Below are 20,027 nucleotides of genomic sequence, written 5' to 3' on the forward strand. Positions count from 1 at the left end.
CCTTGGACTGCAAGGAGATAAAACCAGTCAGTCCTAAAGGTAATCAACTCTGAATGTTGATTGGAAGGACTGATGCTGAAGCTCCATTACTTTGGCCACCTGATGTAAAGAGCTAATTGGAAAAGACCCTGATGCTGGGAAAGATGGAAAGCAGAAGGAGAAGGAGGCAACAGAGGGTGAGATGGTTGGATGGCATCACCGCCTCAATGGACATAAACTTGGGCAACCTCCAGGAGATAGTGAGGGACAGGGAAGCCTGGCATGCTGTGGTCCATGGGGTCACAAAGAGTCGGACATGACTGAGCAACTGAACACCATTACAAGATGATTATAGACATGCTGTTTGTTGCGCTGTCAGGATGATGGTGGACACTATGCTCCTGGGTTTGCAGAGTGATTTCCTCCTCTGAGGACCTGGGTTTTAGCTCTGAGGTCTTTTCTCTGCTTCTGTAAGAAAAACCTGAATTTTCAGCTTCTGCTCAGAGCTGGATGTTAGCATCAAAGCTTGTCCTTGCCTTGTCCACTTCCATTTCTTCATTCAGCTTCCCTAAAGGAGAGTTTCTTCTGAGCAACAGACGTGGTCCATATAATTCTGTCTCATGTTTTTAATGGTGACACCAGAGGTGGCGTGTAGATTTTGAAACCGTAAGAAGTGTCATCAGGGACTTCTCTTCCAGTATTTAATGAGTGTTTTCATGTCTCCAGCTTATGGTCTCTTGGGTATTGGGATTGGTAAGGCAATATCTCAAAATTCTCCAAGCCAGGCTTCAGCAATATGTGAACCATGAACTTCCAGATGTTCAAGCTGGTTTTAGAAAAGGCAGAGGGACCAGAGATCAAATTGCCAACATCCGCTGCATCATCAAAAAAAAGCAAGAGAGTTCCAGAAAAATATCTATTTCTGCTTTATTGACTATGCCAAAGCCTTTGACTGTGTGCTGCTGCTAAGTCGCTTCAGTCGTGTCCGACTCTGTGCGACCCCATAGACGGCAGCCCACCAGGCTCCCCCGTCCCTGGGATTCTCCAGGCAAGAACATTGGAGTGGGTTGCCATTTCCTTCTCCAATGCAGGAAAGTGAAAAGTGAAAGTTAAGTCGCTCAGTCGTGTCCGACTCTTCTCGACCCCATGGACTGCAGCCTACCAGGCTCCTCTGTCCATGGGATTTTCCAGGCAAGAGTACTGCAGTGGGTTGCCATTGCCTTCTCCCTTTGACTGTGTGGATCACAATAAACTGTGGAAAATTCTTCAAGAGATGGAAATATCAGACCATCTGACCTGTCTCTTGAGAAACCTATATGCAGGTCAGGAAGCAACAGTTAGAACTGGACATGGAACAACAGACTGGTTCCAAATAGGAAAAGGAGTATGTCAAGGCTGTATATTGTCACCCTGCTTATTTAACTTATATGCAGAGTACATCATGAGAAACGCTGGGCTGGAGGAAGCACAAGCTGGAATCAAGATTGCCAGGAGAAATATCAGTAACCTCAGATATGCAGATGACACCACCCTTATGGCAGAAAGTGAAGAGGAACTAAAAAGCCTCCTGATGAAAGTGAAGGAGGAGAGTGAAAAAGTTGGCTTAAAACTCAAGATTCAGAAAATGAAGATCATGGCATCTGGTCCCATCAATTCATGGGAAATAGATGGGGAGACAGTGGAAACAGTGTCAGACTTTATTTTTGGGGGGCTCCAAAATCAGTTCAGATGGTGATTGCAGCCATGAAATTAAAAGACGTTTACTCCTTGGAAGGAAAATTATGACTAACCTAGATAGCATATTTAAAAGCAGATACATTATTTTGTCAACAGAGGTCCGTCTAGTTAAGGCTTTGGTTTTTCCAGTGGTCATGTATGGATGTGAGAGTTGGACTGTGGAGAAAGCTGAGTGCCGAAAAATTGATGCTTTTGAACTGTGGTGTTGGAGAAGACTCTTGAGAGCCCCTTGGACTGCAAGGAGATCCAGCCAGTCCATTCTAAAGGAGATTAGTCCTGGGTATTCATTGGAAGGACTGATGCTAAAGCTGAAACTCTAATACTTTGGCCACCTCATAAGAAGAGTTGACTCATTGGAAAAGACCCTGATGCTGGGAGGGATTGGGGGCAGGAGGAGAAGGGGATGACAGAGGATGAGATGGCTGGATGGCATCACCGACTCGATGGACATGAGTTTGAGTGAACTCCTGGAGTTGGTGATGGACAGGGAGGCATGGTGTGCTGCGATTCATGAGGTCACGAAGAGTCAGACACTACTGAATGACTGAACTGAACTGGAGATATTAATTAAATAGATCATTTCTGTTGGACTTCCCTGGTGGTACAGTGCCAGTGCAGGGGACATGGGCTTGATCCTTGGTCCCGGAAGATCCCACTTGCCACGGAGCAACCAAGCCCTTGTGCAGCTCTTGAGCCTACGTGCTCCACCTGCTGGAGCCTGTGCTCTGTAACAAGAAAAGCCACCACCAAGGAGAAGCCTGTGGATAGAGAAGCCCCCCACTTGCCGCAACAAGAGAAGGCCCACGTACAGCAATGAAGACCGAGCACAGCCAGAACTTTAATTAGTTAATTAATTTTAAAAATGGAAATTATAAATACATCATTTCTGTAGGGCAAGCCATTATAAGAAAGAATTGCCCAGGCATTTTTACTAATCCTTACCTGTTAGCTTAGATTTTTTTTTTTTTTTTGACATTTTGGAGTACAATATTAGAAAAATATTTCTAATTTTTCCTGAATTCTTGTTATGAGTAAGGAATCTTTCTCAGGACACATGTGACCATCGCTGTAGCTTCAAGCCAGCTTGATGTCCCAAAGCCTTTCAAAGTAATTCTCCCATGGGTGCACTTTTTTAAGTGACAGAAGATTCTTCATTTTGCTACTTTTTGCTAATAGCAAAGAGAACTGATTTCCTCTTTTTTGGTATTGTGATACAGCTCCACTCTCTTAATTTTTTTCTTGCATATAACACAGTAAACCCTTAGTGAGTCTATTATTGATTCTCAAAATGAGGGTAAGGCTGTACTTTTTGCCTCCACGTTGGGCGAATGGTCCAGGAGCCAGATGGAGCCTACAGGGCTCTCTGGTTTGTCCCGTTCACCCTGGCCTGCATGGTGTTTAGAGGACACTATTTAATCTGTTGCCACATTTCATCTGATGAGTCCACTTGACAGTTCCCAGCTTGTCCATGAAAACATCCAGCTCCCCACAGCCCAGGCTCCTGATTGGGCCCCACCGTCCCCCGCTCACCCCCAATGAGTCCCTCCCAACTTCCCAAGACGGTAGCCAGGAATCAGCTGCCTTTGCCACCCTGATGACTCGATTATTTTCCTTAGAGCTGAGAAGCAGCTTATATCTCATGTCCCCATTACAAGGAGGAAATAAATGATTGGGTGGGTGAGTTTTTAAGATAATGACCCATTTGCCTTATTTTTCCCACGTGCTGGGCCCCATAGACTGTGGAGTTTACTGCCTGAGTGAGAGAGGCCCCACTGCTATTCCCTGCTGTAGCTACTAGCATCTTAGTGTAATTAGAACCTTCTGTCAGGGCCTGCTTTTGGTAATTCTTTGATAATAAGTTAGCAACAGGAAATAGCTTTTTAAATTTATTTTTTAATTAGAGGAGCAACCAGAAATATTTGTGGTTCCCTTTGAAAGTTTCCCAAGGGGCCTCCTTAGAAGGCCAGTATTCTCTGCCCAGAGATAAACGGTTAAGAAAATATACATTTGTTTATTTTTGCTTTTATTGGCGGATTCATTTTGATATTTGGCAAAACTAATACAATTTGTAAAGTTTAAAAATAAAATAAAATTTAAAAAAAAAGAGAAAGAAAATATACATGAGGTATCAAAATGTTGATCCAAGGCTGCTTAGTGCTTCCTAGTGGAGATTTTGACTTTCACATTTGTTTTCATCTTACCCATTTAGCCTCTCACTTAGCATCCATGGTTGACTTTGGCCAAGTAGATGAAGGTTCCCCAACTCAGTGCCCGCAGGGTGGGCAGGGAACTGAAAGGAACGGTGTGGACCGTGCTTCAGAGGAAGCAGCAGTGATGCCATTCGGCCTTAGGGTTCGGGAGACAGTAGGGACGGTGTTGCAAATTGGAGAACGCTTGCTGTTGTCTGAAGGGGTCACTGTCCTCAGCCTCTCTCGGTCCTGCCGTGTGGACACAGGGGCCCCCTTTCTCCTGATCTGGTACCAGGTACCTTTTCCTGATCTCTTCTTGGCAATGAGGTGATACCTGTAACCAGCTCTTTCCCTGCCTCCCACAGTGTCCTCAGGGTTTTCTCTACCTGTCTCATGCGCGTGCATGCATGCATGCTCAGTTATGTCCAACTCTTTGTGACCCCATGGACTATAGCCCTCCAGGCTCCTCTGTCCAGGGGATTTCCCAGGGAGGAACACTGGAGTGGGTTGCCATTTCCTTCTCAAGTGATCTTCCCAACCCAGGGATTGAACCCATGTCTCCTGCATTGGCAGGTGGATTCTTTACCACTGAGTCACTTGGGAAGCATCAGATTCCACACGCTACATGGAAAATGTTCTTTGCCAAAAGTTATTGTTGAGTCCGATTCACCATGCATTTTCCCTTTCTAATCCCAGAGTGTTTGCTTTTGCTGCCATTCTAACTTATCACTTAAAAAAAAAAAAAAAAAAAAGCTCAGTCGGGTCCAACTCTGTGACCCCATGGACTGTAACCTACCAGGCTCCTCCGTCCATAGGATTTTCTGGACAAGAATATTGGAGTGGATTGCCATTTCCTTCTCCAGGAGATCTTCCCCACCCAGGGATCCAACCCAGGTCTCCCGCATTGTAGACAGACACTTTACCATCTGAGCTACCTGGGAAGTCGCTAAAAGACACTGAAATTACAAAGGTGCACAGGGAAGAAGCTTGGAGCCTCGTGCATCAGTGGCAAAGGGATGGGGAGCCCTAAAGAGCTAAGGGTGTGTGTGTTTAACTATTTTGTATGTGCACAAACTCCAATTTGTAAGGCTCATCAACTTAGATGTAGAATGTCTGAAAATGCTAAAAGAAAAAAACACCCACACTGTACTGAAACTCAACTTACATTTATGCCTAATCCGACTAGAATCTAAGTTCCTCGAAGGCAGGGACCAAGTTCTATTCACACCTCTCCTCTCTTTCTCCTGTTTCCTCATCAGGTGGCAGCAGACATCCAAGTCTTCGGGTTTGTCCAGCAGCTCACAGCCTGCAGGTGCCAAAGCCGATGCCCTCAGGGAGGAGATGGAGGAGGCTGCCAACAGAGTGGAGATTTGCAGGGTACCCCCTTTCTGTGCTCCTCTCCACCGAGAAAAATCGGGAGGCCCTCAGGGAGCATCATCCTTTTGTTTGCTGGAGGTCTATGAAAACCCTAATAGTGAGCCTCTGGTTGAGTCTGTGTCCCCAAGCTTGTCAGCTGGCATGTCTAAAGAGCCCAGGACGAACCCTAAGAGTGAGGCTTTCGGTATTCATCATATTAAAAAAATTCCTGGCCCAATAATTTCAACATTCTTGACACCTCTGACTCTGGTTCTGATGCTTGTTCAGTTTCTTCAAACTACGTTTTTGCCTTTTAGTATACCTTGCAATTTTTGTCCAAAGGTGGACATGAAGGATTGGGTAAAGGGACCTGTGGTGCGCAGGCGTGTGGTGATGTGGCGGTCAGGTGTGGGAGCGGGGGAAGCCCCTGCAATCCTGTGACTGGGCTGCGCCTGTGGGTGTGCCTGTGACCCTGCACCGTGAACTTTGGTGCTTCTCTCTTGCCTTTCGTTCTGTTTCCAGCTTCTCAGTTTTTGTGTTTGGTAGGACAGGATGGCTAGAGGATGCTGGAGCTGATTAATTCTCTTTCTCAATGTGAGGGAGGCTAGAGTCTGCTAAAAGCAAGTGTTCAGCAGGGCTCTGATATAACTCCAGCAGGTTGTGGTTGCTCAGTCGCTAAGTTATGTCTGACTCTTCGCAACCCCATGGACTGCAGCCCAACAGGCTCCTCTGTCCTTCACTGTCTCCTAGAGTTTGCTCAGATTCACGTCCATTGAGTTGATGATGCCATCTCCAACCATCTCATCCTTTGCTGACCCCTTCCCCTGTTGCCTTCAATTGTTCCCAGCATCAGGGCCTTTTCCAATGAGTTGGCTCTTCACATCGGGTGGCCAAAGTATTGGAGCTTCAGCATCAGTCCTCCCAATGACTATTCACAGTTGATTTCCTTTGAGGTTGACTGGTTTGATCTCCTTGCCGTCCAAGGGACTCTCAAGAGTCTTCTGCAGCACCACAATTCGAAAGCATCCCGGCAGGTTCTACTGGGATAAAATGATTTATCCTTGAAGTTTCCTGGCGGTCCGGTGGTTAGGACTTGGTACTTTCACTGTTGTGGTCCCTTGCTCAGTCCCTGGTTGGTGAACTAAGATCCCACAAGCAGCATGGCACAGCCAGGAATAAAAGCAAAATGCTCCTAAGGTTAGGTCTTGTTAAGGGTAGAATGCTCCAGTGCATTTCAAAATGGCAATCTTTTCCCTTCCCCTTGGGAAAAACGAGAGAGGACTTTTCTCTGCTGTTCACTGTAAGAACTTGGTAGTACTCCAGGAGGAAAAACTCAGCAGAAGTGTAGGGGCTCCCTATACTTTATTTAAATATTAAATTATATCGATAATGTTTATGAATAAAATATTTATATTAAATTAAATATTAATAAATTAATATTAAATATAAAATTAAATTATTAAATTAGACAAATGAAAATTTGGTTTAGAGTTTCTGCTTTTATTTCTCACTTGTGTGGCTTACTTGGAATCTATATTGTTAACTTTATAAGACGGTGATGTGATTGTACCTTCAGAAAAATACCTTCATGTTCCCGAGGGCATACTCCGTTCAGCTGGCTTTACAGAGATCGTCTGCTGAGTGGTTGAAAGTGATTTGATGTGGCATCAATAGACATGAGTTTAAGCAAGCTCTGGGAGTTGGTGATGGACAGTGGCATGCTGCAGTTCATGGGGTTGCAAAGAGTCGGACACAACTGAGCGACTGCACTGGACTGAACTGACGTGGCATTTAGTCCTTCCCAAGGCTCCCTTCCTTACCTCTGTCTACCGAGTTGTTTTTTTTTTTTTATCACCCCACCCTTTGTCTTCCCCTGACTTGAACTATCTCCCTCACGCTTGTCAGGCTGGTGACGGATGCTTCTAGACCAAGGCTGCTGGGGCCATGGCAGGCGAGATTGAGTTCCGACAAAACCACTTTCTCTAGCGCCTTGACAGGTCCAGCAGCCTCCCGGAGGCATTCACTGTAAAGGATGCTGAAGTGGTGGGGACCTGAGGCAGGTGGTCCTAGAGTCCATTTTATTCTTTGGGAAAATACCTTGAACTTTTGGTAGCTAATCATGTGAAATTGGTGTCTTGGTTCTATCATCTTGTATGCAAGAACGCTTTAAGGACGCTTGCCTGTTGAGGATACTGGAAAAGGAAACAGATCACTCCTCCCATTCCCCTGCTCACAGAGGACAGTTCGATCAGCAGCTGGAGGGGCTGCTGAGGTTATCGGGGTCTGTGCAGAATGCCTGAGGTTCCGTGTATATCAGACTCTTCCTGAATTATGCAGTTGTCTGCTGTAATTCCTTCAGCATTCGGGTCAGCTTTCCTGTGCTTTTTTCCTTTTTATTGAGATATAGTCAACATACAACACCGTGTTTGTATGTGGTGTGGTACATGATGACTTGATATTTGCATAGATTATGAAATGATCACCATGATGAATCTAGTAACCATCTGTCCCCCTGCAAAGTTATTGCAGTATAATTAACTGTCTGCCTTATGCTGTATGTTACATCCCTGTTGCTTAATTATTAAGTAAACTGAAGGTTTGTGCCTCTTAATCTCCCTCATCTATTTTTCCCATCCCCCCATCCCCTCCCCTTATGACAACTACTGTTTGTTCTATGAATCTATGAGTGTGTTTTTGTTTTGTTTTGCATTTTAGATTGCATATATGAAATCATGAGGTATTTGTCTTTCTCTGACTTATTTCACTTAGCATAATACCCTCTAGGTCCATCCATTGTTACACATGGCAAGATTTTATTTTATTTTTTATGATTGAGTAGTATTCCATTGTCTGTACACTACAACTTCTTTATCTGTTCATCTGTCAGTGGACACTTGGGCTGCTTCCATATCTTGGCAATTGGAAATAGCGCTGCTATAAGCATTGGGGTGATGTTTTCCTATTTACTCCAACCTGAACGTGATAGATACTTTTTCTCTTAACTCAGCACCTCTTCTGAGGCTCTACCTCAAAGGCTACCAAGCAGGGAGGGATGTCAGAGATCACGTGACTTGTACAAACATGTTTAGAGAATGTGACATGCTCACAGATACGGTTAGTGTGACAGAGTCTACATCCACTCGAATGCACTTCTGCACTGTGCTGGGGGCGTTTCAGTGAAACTGACCACTGACCTCGGAGGGAACATGATCCAGACACAGCATTCAGCCACTATTCTCAGCCCCTCGGGCAGCTGAGTGGTGAAGGGCTTTTCACACTGAGATTCGTGTATGATATTGGATGAGTCCAGGTTTTTTTTTTTCCGCCAGGTTTGGAATCAGCGATCCGTCCCCTGCCCACCTGTCTTAACCAGCTTCCCTCGACTTGGTGTGTTTGCCTCTCTTTTCCTGATGATCAGCCAATCAGAACTGAGATGAAGGGAGCAAGGCAGTAGTGTCATCAGGGGAAGAAGCGGCAGGGGCGGCAAGCAGAAGCACAGCGTGTGCCTGGCGGGGCTGCTGCACACAGCAGGGCGCGCCGCAGAGATGCGAGGAAGCAATTTGCGCGTCATTCCCCTGCATCAGCTTTCCTAACTCTCCACGTGGCCCACGTTAAAAGCCCCAGGAAAACACTGGCATAGGTGTTCTTTCCCCACTTAGTCATCCTTTAGAGCCGTGGTTGGGAAATGGAGTGTCCACAGGAAAAGTTTGTAATCTGCCCAGTATTATGAAAAATGAGGTTAAACCACGGTTACGGTTCTTTCCCCTGATGTGTGGATTCCTACTCTCTATCCTTCTGTGTTTTGCCCCCACAGGACCAGCTGTCAGCTGACATGTACAGTTTTGTGGCCAAAGAAATCGACTATGCAAACTACTTTCAGACGGTAAGCGTCCAGAAAGGTGAGGCAGCTTGGCGTCTGTTAGCAGGTGTCACAGTGGGGACAGGAAGGAACGTGGGCCTCGAATCGAGGATCTGTCAAGCATGTCCTGAGAACAGGTGGGGCTTTGACTGTCCTACCTGTGAATAAATCCTGCCTTCTAGTCGCCTTTGTATGGATTTCTCCAAAACCCCAAGAATAAAATTCAGCCTCACCCATGAAGATGTTTGTACCTCTGTGATCTATGGCAGTGGTTCTCAACCAGGGGTGATTCTGTCATCTCCCAGCAGATGATTGGCTGTGTCTGGAGACATTTGAGGGGGGCTTCCCAGGTGGCACTAGCGGTAAAGATCCTGCATGCCATCGCAGGAGACTTAAAAGACGCAGGAGACTTAAAAGATCGACTTAAAAGTCGATCCCTGGGTCAGGAAGATCCCCTGCACAGCAACCCACTCCAATACTCTTGCCTGGAGAATTCCATGGACAGAGGAGCCTGGAGGGCTACAGTCCATAGGGTCGCAAAGTGTCGGACACAACTGAAGTCACTTAGCAGAGATGTTTTTGGCCGTCACTATCAGGGGAGGTGCTACAGGCACTCAGAGGGTGGAGGTCAGGTTTGTTGCTAAGCATCCCACAGTGCACAGGACGGTGGCTCCCACGACAGGGTGATCCAGCCCCAGATGTCAGCGGGGCCAGGGTTGCAAAACCTGAATCTGTCATCAGGAAGCAACTTGGGAAGAAGCAGCTAGCTGCACCCCAGCATCTGTTGGTTATTAATGGAGATTTTTGTTGTCCCAGATGATGACAAGTTGGTAAATGAGGGCTGATGCCTGTTTACTGCCTCTCCTCTATGGGAGCAGATTTACAGAGTAGAGACACAGGATCTGAGTCATCCACACTTGAATCATCTGGCCCAAATAATTAGGACCCTGAAATGAAAAATAACGTTGGGAATAAAACTCAAAGTTTCTCTTTAGGGTCAAGGAAGTGATACAAAGACGGGGAAAGAAGATAAAGGGAGGAGAGAAGAGGAATCCTGAGAAGCTGGATGCTTTGATAAGCGTGGGGCGGAACTGGGGGTAGTCAGTGCTCCCCCGCGTGCTCAGCATCAATGGCCAAGAAGTCCAGAGTTTCTTCCCCCGTGAGAGAGAGCTGATACATATTCCTTCCAACTTGAAGTGTTTACTTTGAAATAGTAGGATTCTTTTCAAGTCTATTCCATTGGTTTTATTTGTGAAGATAATATTTCATTTAAAAAAATCTAAAACAAATGATTGTTGACATTCCAAGCGTTATTGGACTACCTAATTGTCTTTGGGTACCACTTATTTCAACGCTATGACTTAAGAAAAGATTCCCTTTTAGTTTTCCTTGGGGATAATAGCTACTCATCACACCAGACTTTGAGCAAAGTGCCTCTCTCTCCGTTTCCTCCTACATGCCCAATTTTCTTTTTTTTTGGAGCGGGGAGAGATTTAGAAAATAAATGAAGTGCCAGCTATTCACTGCTTTTCCTCTGCTGTTTTTACCATTTCAGCAGCTTTTTCAGTAGTGGGAGGGGCAGAACAGAGCATCTTGCAGGACCTTGTCCTTTGAATCACATCACGATAAAGCAGATTTGCCTCCCAAGGTGGAAGAGGATTGTGGATCGAGCACATGTTTTCCCACCAGTTGTATCTTGAACTCTTCTTGGGGGGAATCAAGATACATTGAGGCTCATGACATTGAGCACCCTCTCATGGGCACCTGGATTTCTGAATGTGTTCTCTGTTATAGCCTTTTCATTGTTGCACCCCTTCGGTGCCTTTTGCTGTGAGAACTGGGGGCATGGTGCTCCCCAGCTGGGGTGGCAGTGAAGGCAGGCTCACCTCTGGAGAGTCCCCTTCACCTCCTCCCCGAGTCTCCCACCTCCAAAACTTCCCTTTATGCTCACCCCTCTGCTGCAGAGGCTGAGGGGACGAATGCCCGTCATTGCAGATGTGTGGAGGAGGGGGCAGGGCACCCCGATGGTGTGGCAGCCCATGCCCTCCATCCTCCGGCAAAGGCTGATGCTTCTCCTTGTGTTCCCTCAGCTCATCGAAGTGCAGGCCGAGTACCACAGGAAGTCCCTGACACTCCTGCAGGCCGTGTTGCCTCAGATAAAAGCACAACAGGGTGAGTGCCACGCTTGCCTGGGGCGGGGAGGGCAGGGAGCCTGCCGGGGCCCTGTGCTTGGCTCGCCTGCTCCTCCCCCAGCAGGGCTGCCTTCACGTGAGCCCTGGGCCTCCGCCTGCAGGCACCTTGACCAGCGGCAGGAAAGCAGAGCACGTGTACACACTATACACACACTACCCCAGCGGGGATGAGGCGGGTGTGCATGGGTGTGTGTGGAGGTGTGTGTGTAACAGAAAGCCCAGCAGCTCTGCTCACAGCGGGCAGGCTTCCACCGCCTCCCCCAGTTCCTCCCCGTCATCCCCCGAAACTGCAGGAATGGAGATGCTGCAGTTGGACAGTGCTTCCATGGACATTGTTGGACAATGCTTCCACGTCCACTGCTCCGTGTCCCTGGGACACTTAGGAGAAGCAGTGTGACCGGAGGAAAGGAAGGTTCCCGCGGGGGTGACCTGTGCTGACCCCTCTCTTGCTCCACCTGCAACCCCCACACCCCAGAGGCCTGGGTGGAGAAGCCTTCCTTTGGGAAGCCCCTGGAGGAGCACCTCACGATCAGCGGCCGGGAGATCGCCTTCCCCATCGAGGCGTGCGTGACAATGCTGCTGGAATGCGGGATGCAGGAGGAGGTGCGTCTGGGTGCAGCCGAGCTTGGCCGTGAGCGGGTCTCCTCGCCCGCAGATGGAGCCTCCGGGGTCTCTCCTCCTCCGTTACCATCCTCACCCGGCCCCACAAACCCAAACCTGGGAAGACGCAGTACAAGCCCCCTGTCCTCAAACTGGTCCTGCTTCTCCCATGAGCCTTCACTCTCCAGGGACAGTGGAGGATTGTGGGACATGATACCCTCACCCTGAGCACGTTATAGCCCCGCTCTGGCCCTCCTATCTGCATATGTAATGAGATTGGGGCTTTCTCCTCCTCCTCTTCCACCCCATTCTCCACCTCCTCTCTCCCTAATTTAAAAGATAGACCTTTTAACCTTTAGATCATAACTTTTTTTATAGACATCCTGAAAACTGATACAGACATTAGAAAGCACTCCGTTAAAAAAAGAATCCTATGAGACGTTGGCAACCATTGTTTTTATTGCTGTGTCAGTGGTCTCCTGGGACCTCATCTTTAGTTTCTTATGCAGGCAATTTAAAATTCATGATTCCACTTTCCTGTGATCTGATCAACCAATCAATATTTATCTATGGTATTTATTACTAAGCAAAGTATAAAAGAGTGAGATGGGGGCTTATGAGCTTATGGAGCAGATAAGTGTAGTGTCTGTCAAATAAGCCTGATTTATTCAAAACAGGTTTTTTAGACCCTGTTTTAAATGCCAGGTATTTTCATGTATAATACCAATGAAAAATGAGGTCTTTTTAGTCCCTGAGGGAAAGTTTTATGGAGGGAGGTGAATGGGGCCTTTTCTTTCCCCATTTTTTAAAAAATTTTTATTTTGTATTGGGGTATAGCCAATTAACAATGCTGTGATAGTTTCAGATGAACATCAAAGAGACTCAACCGTACATACAAATGTATCCATTGTCCCCCAAACACCCCTCACATCCAGGACTGCCACATAACATTGAGTTGAGTTCCATGTGCTATACAGTAGGTCCTTGTTGATTACCCAGTTTAAATATAGCAATGTGTACATGTCCATCCCAGTTCCCGAACTGTCCCTTCCTCCTATCCTTCCCCTGGCAACCATCAGTTCCGTAAGTTTGCTCTCTAAGTTTGTGAATCTGGTTCTGTTTTGTAAGGAAGCTCATTTGTATCATTTCTTTTTAGATTTCACATATAAGGGATGTCATACAATATTTCTCCTTCTGTCTTACTTCATTTAGTATGATAGCCTCTAGGTCCATTCATGTTGCTGCAAATGGCAAAATTTTCATTCATTTTTATGGCTGAGCAGTATTCCATTTTATAGACTTACCATATCTTTTTAAATCCATTCATCTGCTGATGGACAGGTTGCTTCCATGTCCTGGTAATTGTAAATAATGCTGCTGTGGACATGGGGGTACGTGTATCTTTTCAAATTAGTGTTTTTGTTTTTCCAAAATATATCCTAAATACACAAGGACGGGACCTCGAAGTGCCCAAGGTTCGTTTAATCAAGTACGTGCTGAACCAGAACACCGGGTCACCCTGCCCTAGGTGCTGAGACCACAGCCAGGGATGAGGCCCAGGTCCTGCTGTCCCAGTGTTGACACATGGTGATGGGAAGGAGGCCCCTGGGAGATCGTGGAGGAAGGGGGTGGGGAGATTGCCGGCCGTCGGTCTCGCTGTTGTGCCCTCAGGGTGCAGGCTGTCTGCTGACCCCTGTCCTGTTGGCAGGGCCTCTTCCGAGTAGCCCCGTCTGCCTCCAAGCTGAAGAAGCTCAAGGCGGCCCTGGATTGCTGTGTGGTGGATGTACAGGAGTGCTCGGCGGACCCCCACGCCATCGCAGGTAGGCCTCGCAGCTGGAGGGGCTCCGGGGGAAGGGATGGGCGTGGAGGATGTACAGCCACGTGTCAGGGACACTTGAGCCCCTGGCTCCCCGCCGTGCTCCGGGCATGTCCACTCAGGGCCCCATTTAGGCCTGGTTGCTTGTGCCCTTGAAGGAAGGAGGAGGTGGTGGTGGTAACACGAGAGGGGAGGCCCTCACAGCCACACCAGAGCCTTGGATCCAGGCGTGTGGCCCCCATCATGTGACCTGGTCACGAGGGTCGGGGAACCTTCCCCAAACGTGCCCCCATGGTGACGCTGGCTGGTAGCACGTGTCTGCCACGTCCCGGCAGCTCACAGCCTGTACGGTGTTCACGTCCAGGAGCTCTCAAGTCTTACCTCCGGGAGCTACCAGAACCTCTGATGACCTTTGAACTCTACGACGAGTGGATTCAGGCTTCCAAGTGAGTATGGCAGGTCTCTGTGTGTCCTGTGGGTGTGGTTTATGTGGAGCCTTAATTGAAACTGCAAGTGTGCCGCCTGGGATCCAGCGAGTCTGTATCTTGGTGTGTGTCGTGGGGAGAGGCTTGTACATGTGCCTGGAGAGCCAGGTCCCAGGGTGCGGATCGCAGGCTGGAGCCACCAGAGTGGCCCAGAGCCCCAGCTGGGCCTTCAAGAAGACTCAGGGAGGCTCCGGGCTCCCGTCGCCACTCAGACGGCCCCCCACCCCTTCACGCTGGCCATTCCCTGCCACGCGACAGGTTTTGGTTCCCCAAAACCTCTACCTCACAGGTTCCTTCTGACTCTCTGGGTCCCACTCTGAAGGTCACCTCAGAGAGGCCTCCTTCCTGACAACTGGTGCCCAGCAGCTGGCAGTCAGGGTCTGCCTCATCCCCCGGGTTCTCTGCAGGGACTGATCAAATTCAAGGCGGTGTTGGTGTGGCTGGTTGGATTGTGAGCTGATGGGGAGCAGGGAGGGATGACCGTCTCTTCTGACTGTCTCCCACTCCCTAACCCCTGCGACACTGCCTGATACACCAGAGACCCTCAGTATGTGAGTGTCGATTTTTTTTTTTTTGTGCTCAGCTTGTGGGCCCTTAGTTCCCTGAATACGGATCACCTGTGCCCCCTGTATTGAGAGTGTGTAGTCTTAACCACTGGACCACTAGGGAAGTCCCATATGGATGTTGACTTTTTACTGCAGGAAAGACCTTGGCGGCATCTGCCCTTTGACCTTAAAGAGGATTGATGAGCAGAAAAGGGAGTTTTTCTCGCCTTGGTCAGGATGGAAGCAGGGACTTCTGGGGGCCCTGCGATGGCCATTCCCTACCTTGGGTCTTGAGTCAGGGGGTCAGAGCTGAGCCTCCCGGTGGTGTTTGCTTTTCAGTTTTTCTTGTTAAAAGGTTCTTTGAGCGTAAGGTCTTCCAACCCTGTAAACCTTGATGTAGGTTTTCATAAAAATGTATATTTAAAAATGTAGGCCTAACAAAAATAAATTATATATATATAGATCTTTCAGTAATCTCTTTTAATCCTTAGAAGATCTAGCAATAAAGAAACCCTTTGAGCAAGTCTCTCTGTAGAATGGAGAATCCTTTGGTTGTGGAAACTATCCATCTCTGAGTTGTGTCTTCAAGGGTCAGATATCCTTATGTCAATATGAGTTCATGTCGTTTACTTGTTCAGAAGGTGTTTATCGAGCATCTGTTATATTCCACATGCCGAGAAGCTTAATGTGCATCAAACTGTCTGTGGGACTGGCCAGTTGGCTGCCATGGTGGTGTGAGGGTGGAGTTGACCTGTTTCTGGTGTCCTGTTCTGTGCCGGATCTAACCTCCCGATGACATCACAGCCCTGCCCACTCAGGTGCAGGCGTCTGTCCTCTGCCCTCACCTGCTGCCCCGGTACACATTGACCGGGGCCATGTGATGTGTGCAGGGGAAGTTTTGTTAAAACAGCACAGGCAAGACCGAAAGATTATCGAGGGGGAAATAGTAAGAACCAAAGATATGAATGATAATAGTTTACTGATATGGTCACTGACAATGGCTGGTTTCTTTTTCTCAAATATTTCGATGGCTGTGAGTCTGAGTGCCAGTAAGACTTCATTGATCCGTACTCAGTCACTGGCTTTTCCTGTTAATTTTCCAGCATCCAGGACCAGGACAAGAGGCTCCAGGCACTGTGGAATGCGTGTGAGAAGTTGCCCAAAGCCAATCATAACAACATCCGGTGAGTGGACGATAGAGACGCCGGGTCAAGGTTATTTAAGCCTCACACACACGTTTCTGGGCCAAAAGGCGTAGTCACTGGCAAGCTTGGCGTTACACAGTGTCCAAAGTATATTTAACATGAAGGGTCTCTTTTCAACTTCAAGCAATCCTGGGAGGTTGTGAATTACCATCCTGCAGATGAGGAAGCAGACTGTATGGGGCTGTGAGATGCTGCAGGCCACCTGACCAGCTGCTGGCTGGTGCAGTTCTTTGGTTTGCAAGGAGCAAGGATGAATGCAGGCTGCTTTCAGATACTGGGGTTTATTGTAAAGATAGGTGCCTGTGGATCCCAGGGGCGACGCTGACCAGACCCTGAGCTGGATTTGACAGTTGTGTCCTGGAGCCAGGCTTCAGGAAGAAGAGGCTGGAGAATGTTCTCTGGTTTCCACTTGTTACCAGAAATTTTCCATGTGTCTGTCTCTTATTTTTCTCACCCTCACCCGGGTTTCACTTCCCACTGCTCTGCACATCTTTTCCCTCCCGGGCTTACGCTCTTTTCCACTTTCTGCTTCCTCATCACTTTGCACCAGCATCGCTCCTGGCCCGCCCCTCGTCGTCCTTGGAGCTTACTTAGATGCATATTTTCAGCTTCGGCTCCTACTGCCATCTGCCTGATTATTTCTGTTTTCCTGTTAAAAATCCCAGGAGTGACTTCTCATGGCGGATCCTCAGACAAACATAGGATTCCTGTATGACCCAGCAATTCCACTTCCGGGTGTATTTCAAAAGATCTGAAAGTAGGGACTTGACTTTGTACACCTACGTTCATGCCAGCGTTATTCACAATAATCAAGAGGTGGAAACAGCCCATGTGTCCAGCAATGGATAAATATAGGTGAACAAAAAGTACATACAATGCAGTATTCAGCCTCAAATAGAAGAGACATTCTCATTCTTGCTACAATATGGATGAACCTTGAAGGCTGTATGCTAAATGGGAAAGAAGCCAAACACAAAAGGGGAAATTCTGAACAATTCCACTAAAAAGCAGTACATACAGTAGTCAATTCATAAAGATGGAGAGTAGAATGGTGGTTGCCAGAATGTAGAATGGTGGCTAGGGTAAGGGGGAGGGGTCAGGAGCAGCAGGTGGGCTGTCATTTCATGGGTGTCAAGTTTTAGTTTGGGGTGTTGAAAAATTCTGGGGATGGATGGTGGTGATAGTTGCATCACAATGGAAAGTAATGCTAGTGAACTGCACACTGTAAAATGCTTAAAGTGTTAAATATATACAAAATTGAAAGAGAGCATCCCACGAGCAAGAATCAGATCAAGAGCAAGAATGACTCTCAACTGATGCTAGGCCACTGGCTAGACTGTGGACTGACCATGCTCAGCTCAGGCCCCATGTCCTGGTCCAGGCATGTGTGGCCTCTTGGAGGGTGTGATGCGGCAGGATGTGGGTGGAGGTGGCCCATCAGCAGCTTAGGGTCTTTGTGCTCTGTGGGCAACAGTTGCTGAAGGAGCCACTTCGCGTGGTCCAGGCAGCATGGGGCTGGACCCACTGTCTGTATAACCAAGAGCCCGGGAAGAGATGGGCTCTGGGGTCTGGGGCCTGTGTGGGATCAGGCAGGTTTGGTATGGTTTGGGAGAGCTCTTTTTATGCTTCATTTGTGCACAGCTACTCACTCACTGATTTTTTTTTTTTTTTTAAATAATAGCTTTATTGGCATAACCATTCATATGCCAGTGTCCCCTTTTCAAAGTGTACAATTAAGTGGGTCTTTGTAAATCTGCAGAGTTGTGCAGCTATGACCACTGTGTAATTTGAAAACATTTTCATCACCACACAAAGAAATACTGTTCCCATCAGCAGTCACTCCCCATTTCTGCTTACCCAGCCCCTGGCAAACTCTCACCTATGTTCTGTCTCTGTCGACTTGCCCGCGCCGGGCCTTTCATACAGATGGAGTCATTCACCCCGGGGTCTCTGTGTCCGGCTTTTCCCCATGGGCATCACGTTTCCGAGGTTCATCCACGCAGTAGCGTGTGTCAGTATTTCATTGCCTTTGAGGGCTGAGTACTACTCCACTATATGAATGGGACTACGTTTTATTCATCTGTTCATCCCTTAATGGATATTTGGTGGTCTGTCCTTTTCAGCTATGATGAATAATGCTGCTGGGAACATTTGTGTCCACGTTTTTGTGTGGATGTATTTCTCTAGGAGTGGAATTGCTGGGCCACATGCTAAGTCTAGGTCTAATGTTTTCTTCATTGGCTCTCATAGCCCCACTGAGACACTGCTCCTAGCATGAGAACGTCCCCACTAGTGACACCTACACACCACTTCTCACCTCTGCACACAGGGAAGACAGGAGGTGACAGAGGTTTGAAAAGAAGGAGAGAATTTCTGGCATTACGCACTGAGTAAAAAGGAAATATGGAGAATTTTTTTCTGGCCACAGTTTGTTGAAGCAGACATTGACAACTAGCCCAGGAAGAGCTCTGTCTGTTTTTGGAGCATTCTTGTGTCCTGACACATGACACATCTTGATTATATTGTAGGATGTATGAGTCTTCTAATCAGCAAGAGATGTTTCCAGCTGGTGTTAGGGGATCATGGCTGGTATCAAGCCCTCATAAAACCTGGCCTTTCTCACTTCCTTTCAGATACTTGATCAAGTTTTTATCCAAGCTCTCAGAATACCAAGATGTCAACAAGATGACACCCAGTAACATGGCCATTGTTTTAGGACCCAACCTGCTGTGGCCACAAGCAGAAGGGTGAGTCCAGGGAAGAAGAGGTATGTAGGTCACACGGCGGGGCTGTGGGGGCCTGGGTGGGATGGTCAGGGCCCCAGATAACCACTAGCCTAATTTATGTGTCAGGTCATATGCCTGTCTTGAGCTGGTCCTTCTTTAGACTCAGGAGGAGGCCCAGAATTCTTCAGATAGTTCCTGTTGATAGTCTCAGAGCCAGGCCTGTAGCCAAGGTCTTTTCTGAGCTCATCTGGGTCAGCATCAAGTCTGGCAAGCTCCTCTAGGCCCCGGGGCCCTCTGTGGAGAGCGCATCCCAGCATTGGGATACAGAAGGACAGAGTGCTGTCTTGACAAAGAGAACAGAGCTGGGAAAGGATGAGTCTGATGGTTGTGAGAATCAGTCCTTAGACTTGGCGATTTCGTGTGTGTTATTCACTCATCTCCTGTAGGGAGGACTTCTGGGGATGTCTCCATTCTGTAGACGTGGGGAGAGGTTCAGAAAGGTGAAGTGGCCTCCCCAAGAAGACACACGCTTTCAGACCCAGGTGTGCAGGCTTCTGGTCCAGGGCTCCCTCCCTGCCTCGGCTGCTCACCTCCCCTGCCCTCCTCTGCCCTGTGCCCTTAGGAACATCACGGAGATGATGACCACGGTCTCGCTGCAGATCGTCGGGATCATCGAGCCCATCATCCAGCACGCAGACTGGTTCTTCCCTGGGGGTACGTGGCAGCAGCTGATGTGGGAGTAGGCTTCTAGGGGGAACGGGAGGTTGCTGTGAGTTCTGAATCTTTGAAATTGAGTGCCACTGGCCAAAGGGATGTGTGTGTGTGTGTGTGTTGTTTTGTTTTTAAGCCCCCTGTGCATACCACCTTTGGCCAGTGGTAGGAAATCAGGATAAAGAAACAAAGGAGGTAGGAGTTCAAGGTAAAACTCTGTAGGTTCTGTGGCTGAGCTCATGAGCACTGCAGATAAATCGGCTGTAGTCAGGAGGGGATGAGATGAGACTCCATTTGAGAGCCCGCAGTCTTAAGTGAGATCTCTTTCTGTTTCTAATCCTTTAATTTTTTTTTCTCTTTGGTTTTCTGAAAAAACATCTCATCATCATTGTCTACAGATAGTAATATTGCCTGTTATTTTCTTTTCTTGACTAATTCCATTGGCTAGCACTTCAACAATATCAGATAACACTGTTGAGATTGGACTTTGACCTCTTTCCTGATTTGATTTAGACCGCTCTGGCATTTATTTCAGTCTTAAATGAGAGGATTGAGGTAGATGATTCTGCCTTTTTTTTTTTTTCGTAAAGAAAATACCCATCTGTCCCTGTTTGACTGAATTTGTTT

At 47.6% G+C, this 20,027-nt stretch overlaps 1 protein-coding gene across 6 annotated transcripts in view; it reads left to right on the plus strand.

Moving 5' to 3' along the window:
* The window catches only part of ARHGAP44 (Rho GTPase activating protein 44), a 119,036-nt gene that overhangs the window by 84,890 nt on the left and 14,119 nt on the right, over positions 1-20,027 (plus strand). For all 6 annotated transcript variants that reach the window (XM_070389527.1, XM_070389529.1, XM_070389525.1 and 3 more), the window contains 9 exons: positions 5,165-5,282; positions 9,076-9,144; positions 11,211-11,292; positions 11,788-11,915; positions 13,621-13,732; positions 14,093-14,174; positions 15,862-15,942; positions 18,597-18,710; positions 19,312-19,403. In XM_070389527.1, coding sequence (XP_070245628.1) covers positions 5,165-5,282; positions 9,076-9,144; positions 11,211-11,292; positions 11,788-11,915; positions 13,621-13,732; positions 14,093-14,174; positions 15,862-15,942; positions 18,597-18,710; positions 19,312-19,403 — 878 coding nt within the window. The remainder of the gene's footprint in view (positions 1-5,164; positions 5,283-9,075; positions 9,145-11,210; positions 11,293-11,787; positions 11,916-13,620; positions 13,733-14,092; positions 14,175-15,861; positions 15,943-18,596; positions 18,711-19,311; positions 19,404-20,027) is intronic.

Source organism: Bos mutus, chromosome 19 (assembly GCF_027580195.1).
Source record: "Bos mutus isolate GX-2022 chromosome 19, NWIPB_WYAK_1.1, whole genome shotgun sequence".
Taxonomy (NCBI): domain Eukaryota; kingdom Metazoa; phylum Chordata; class Mammalia; order Artiodactyla; family Bovidae; genus Bos; species Bos mutus.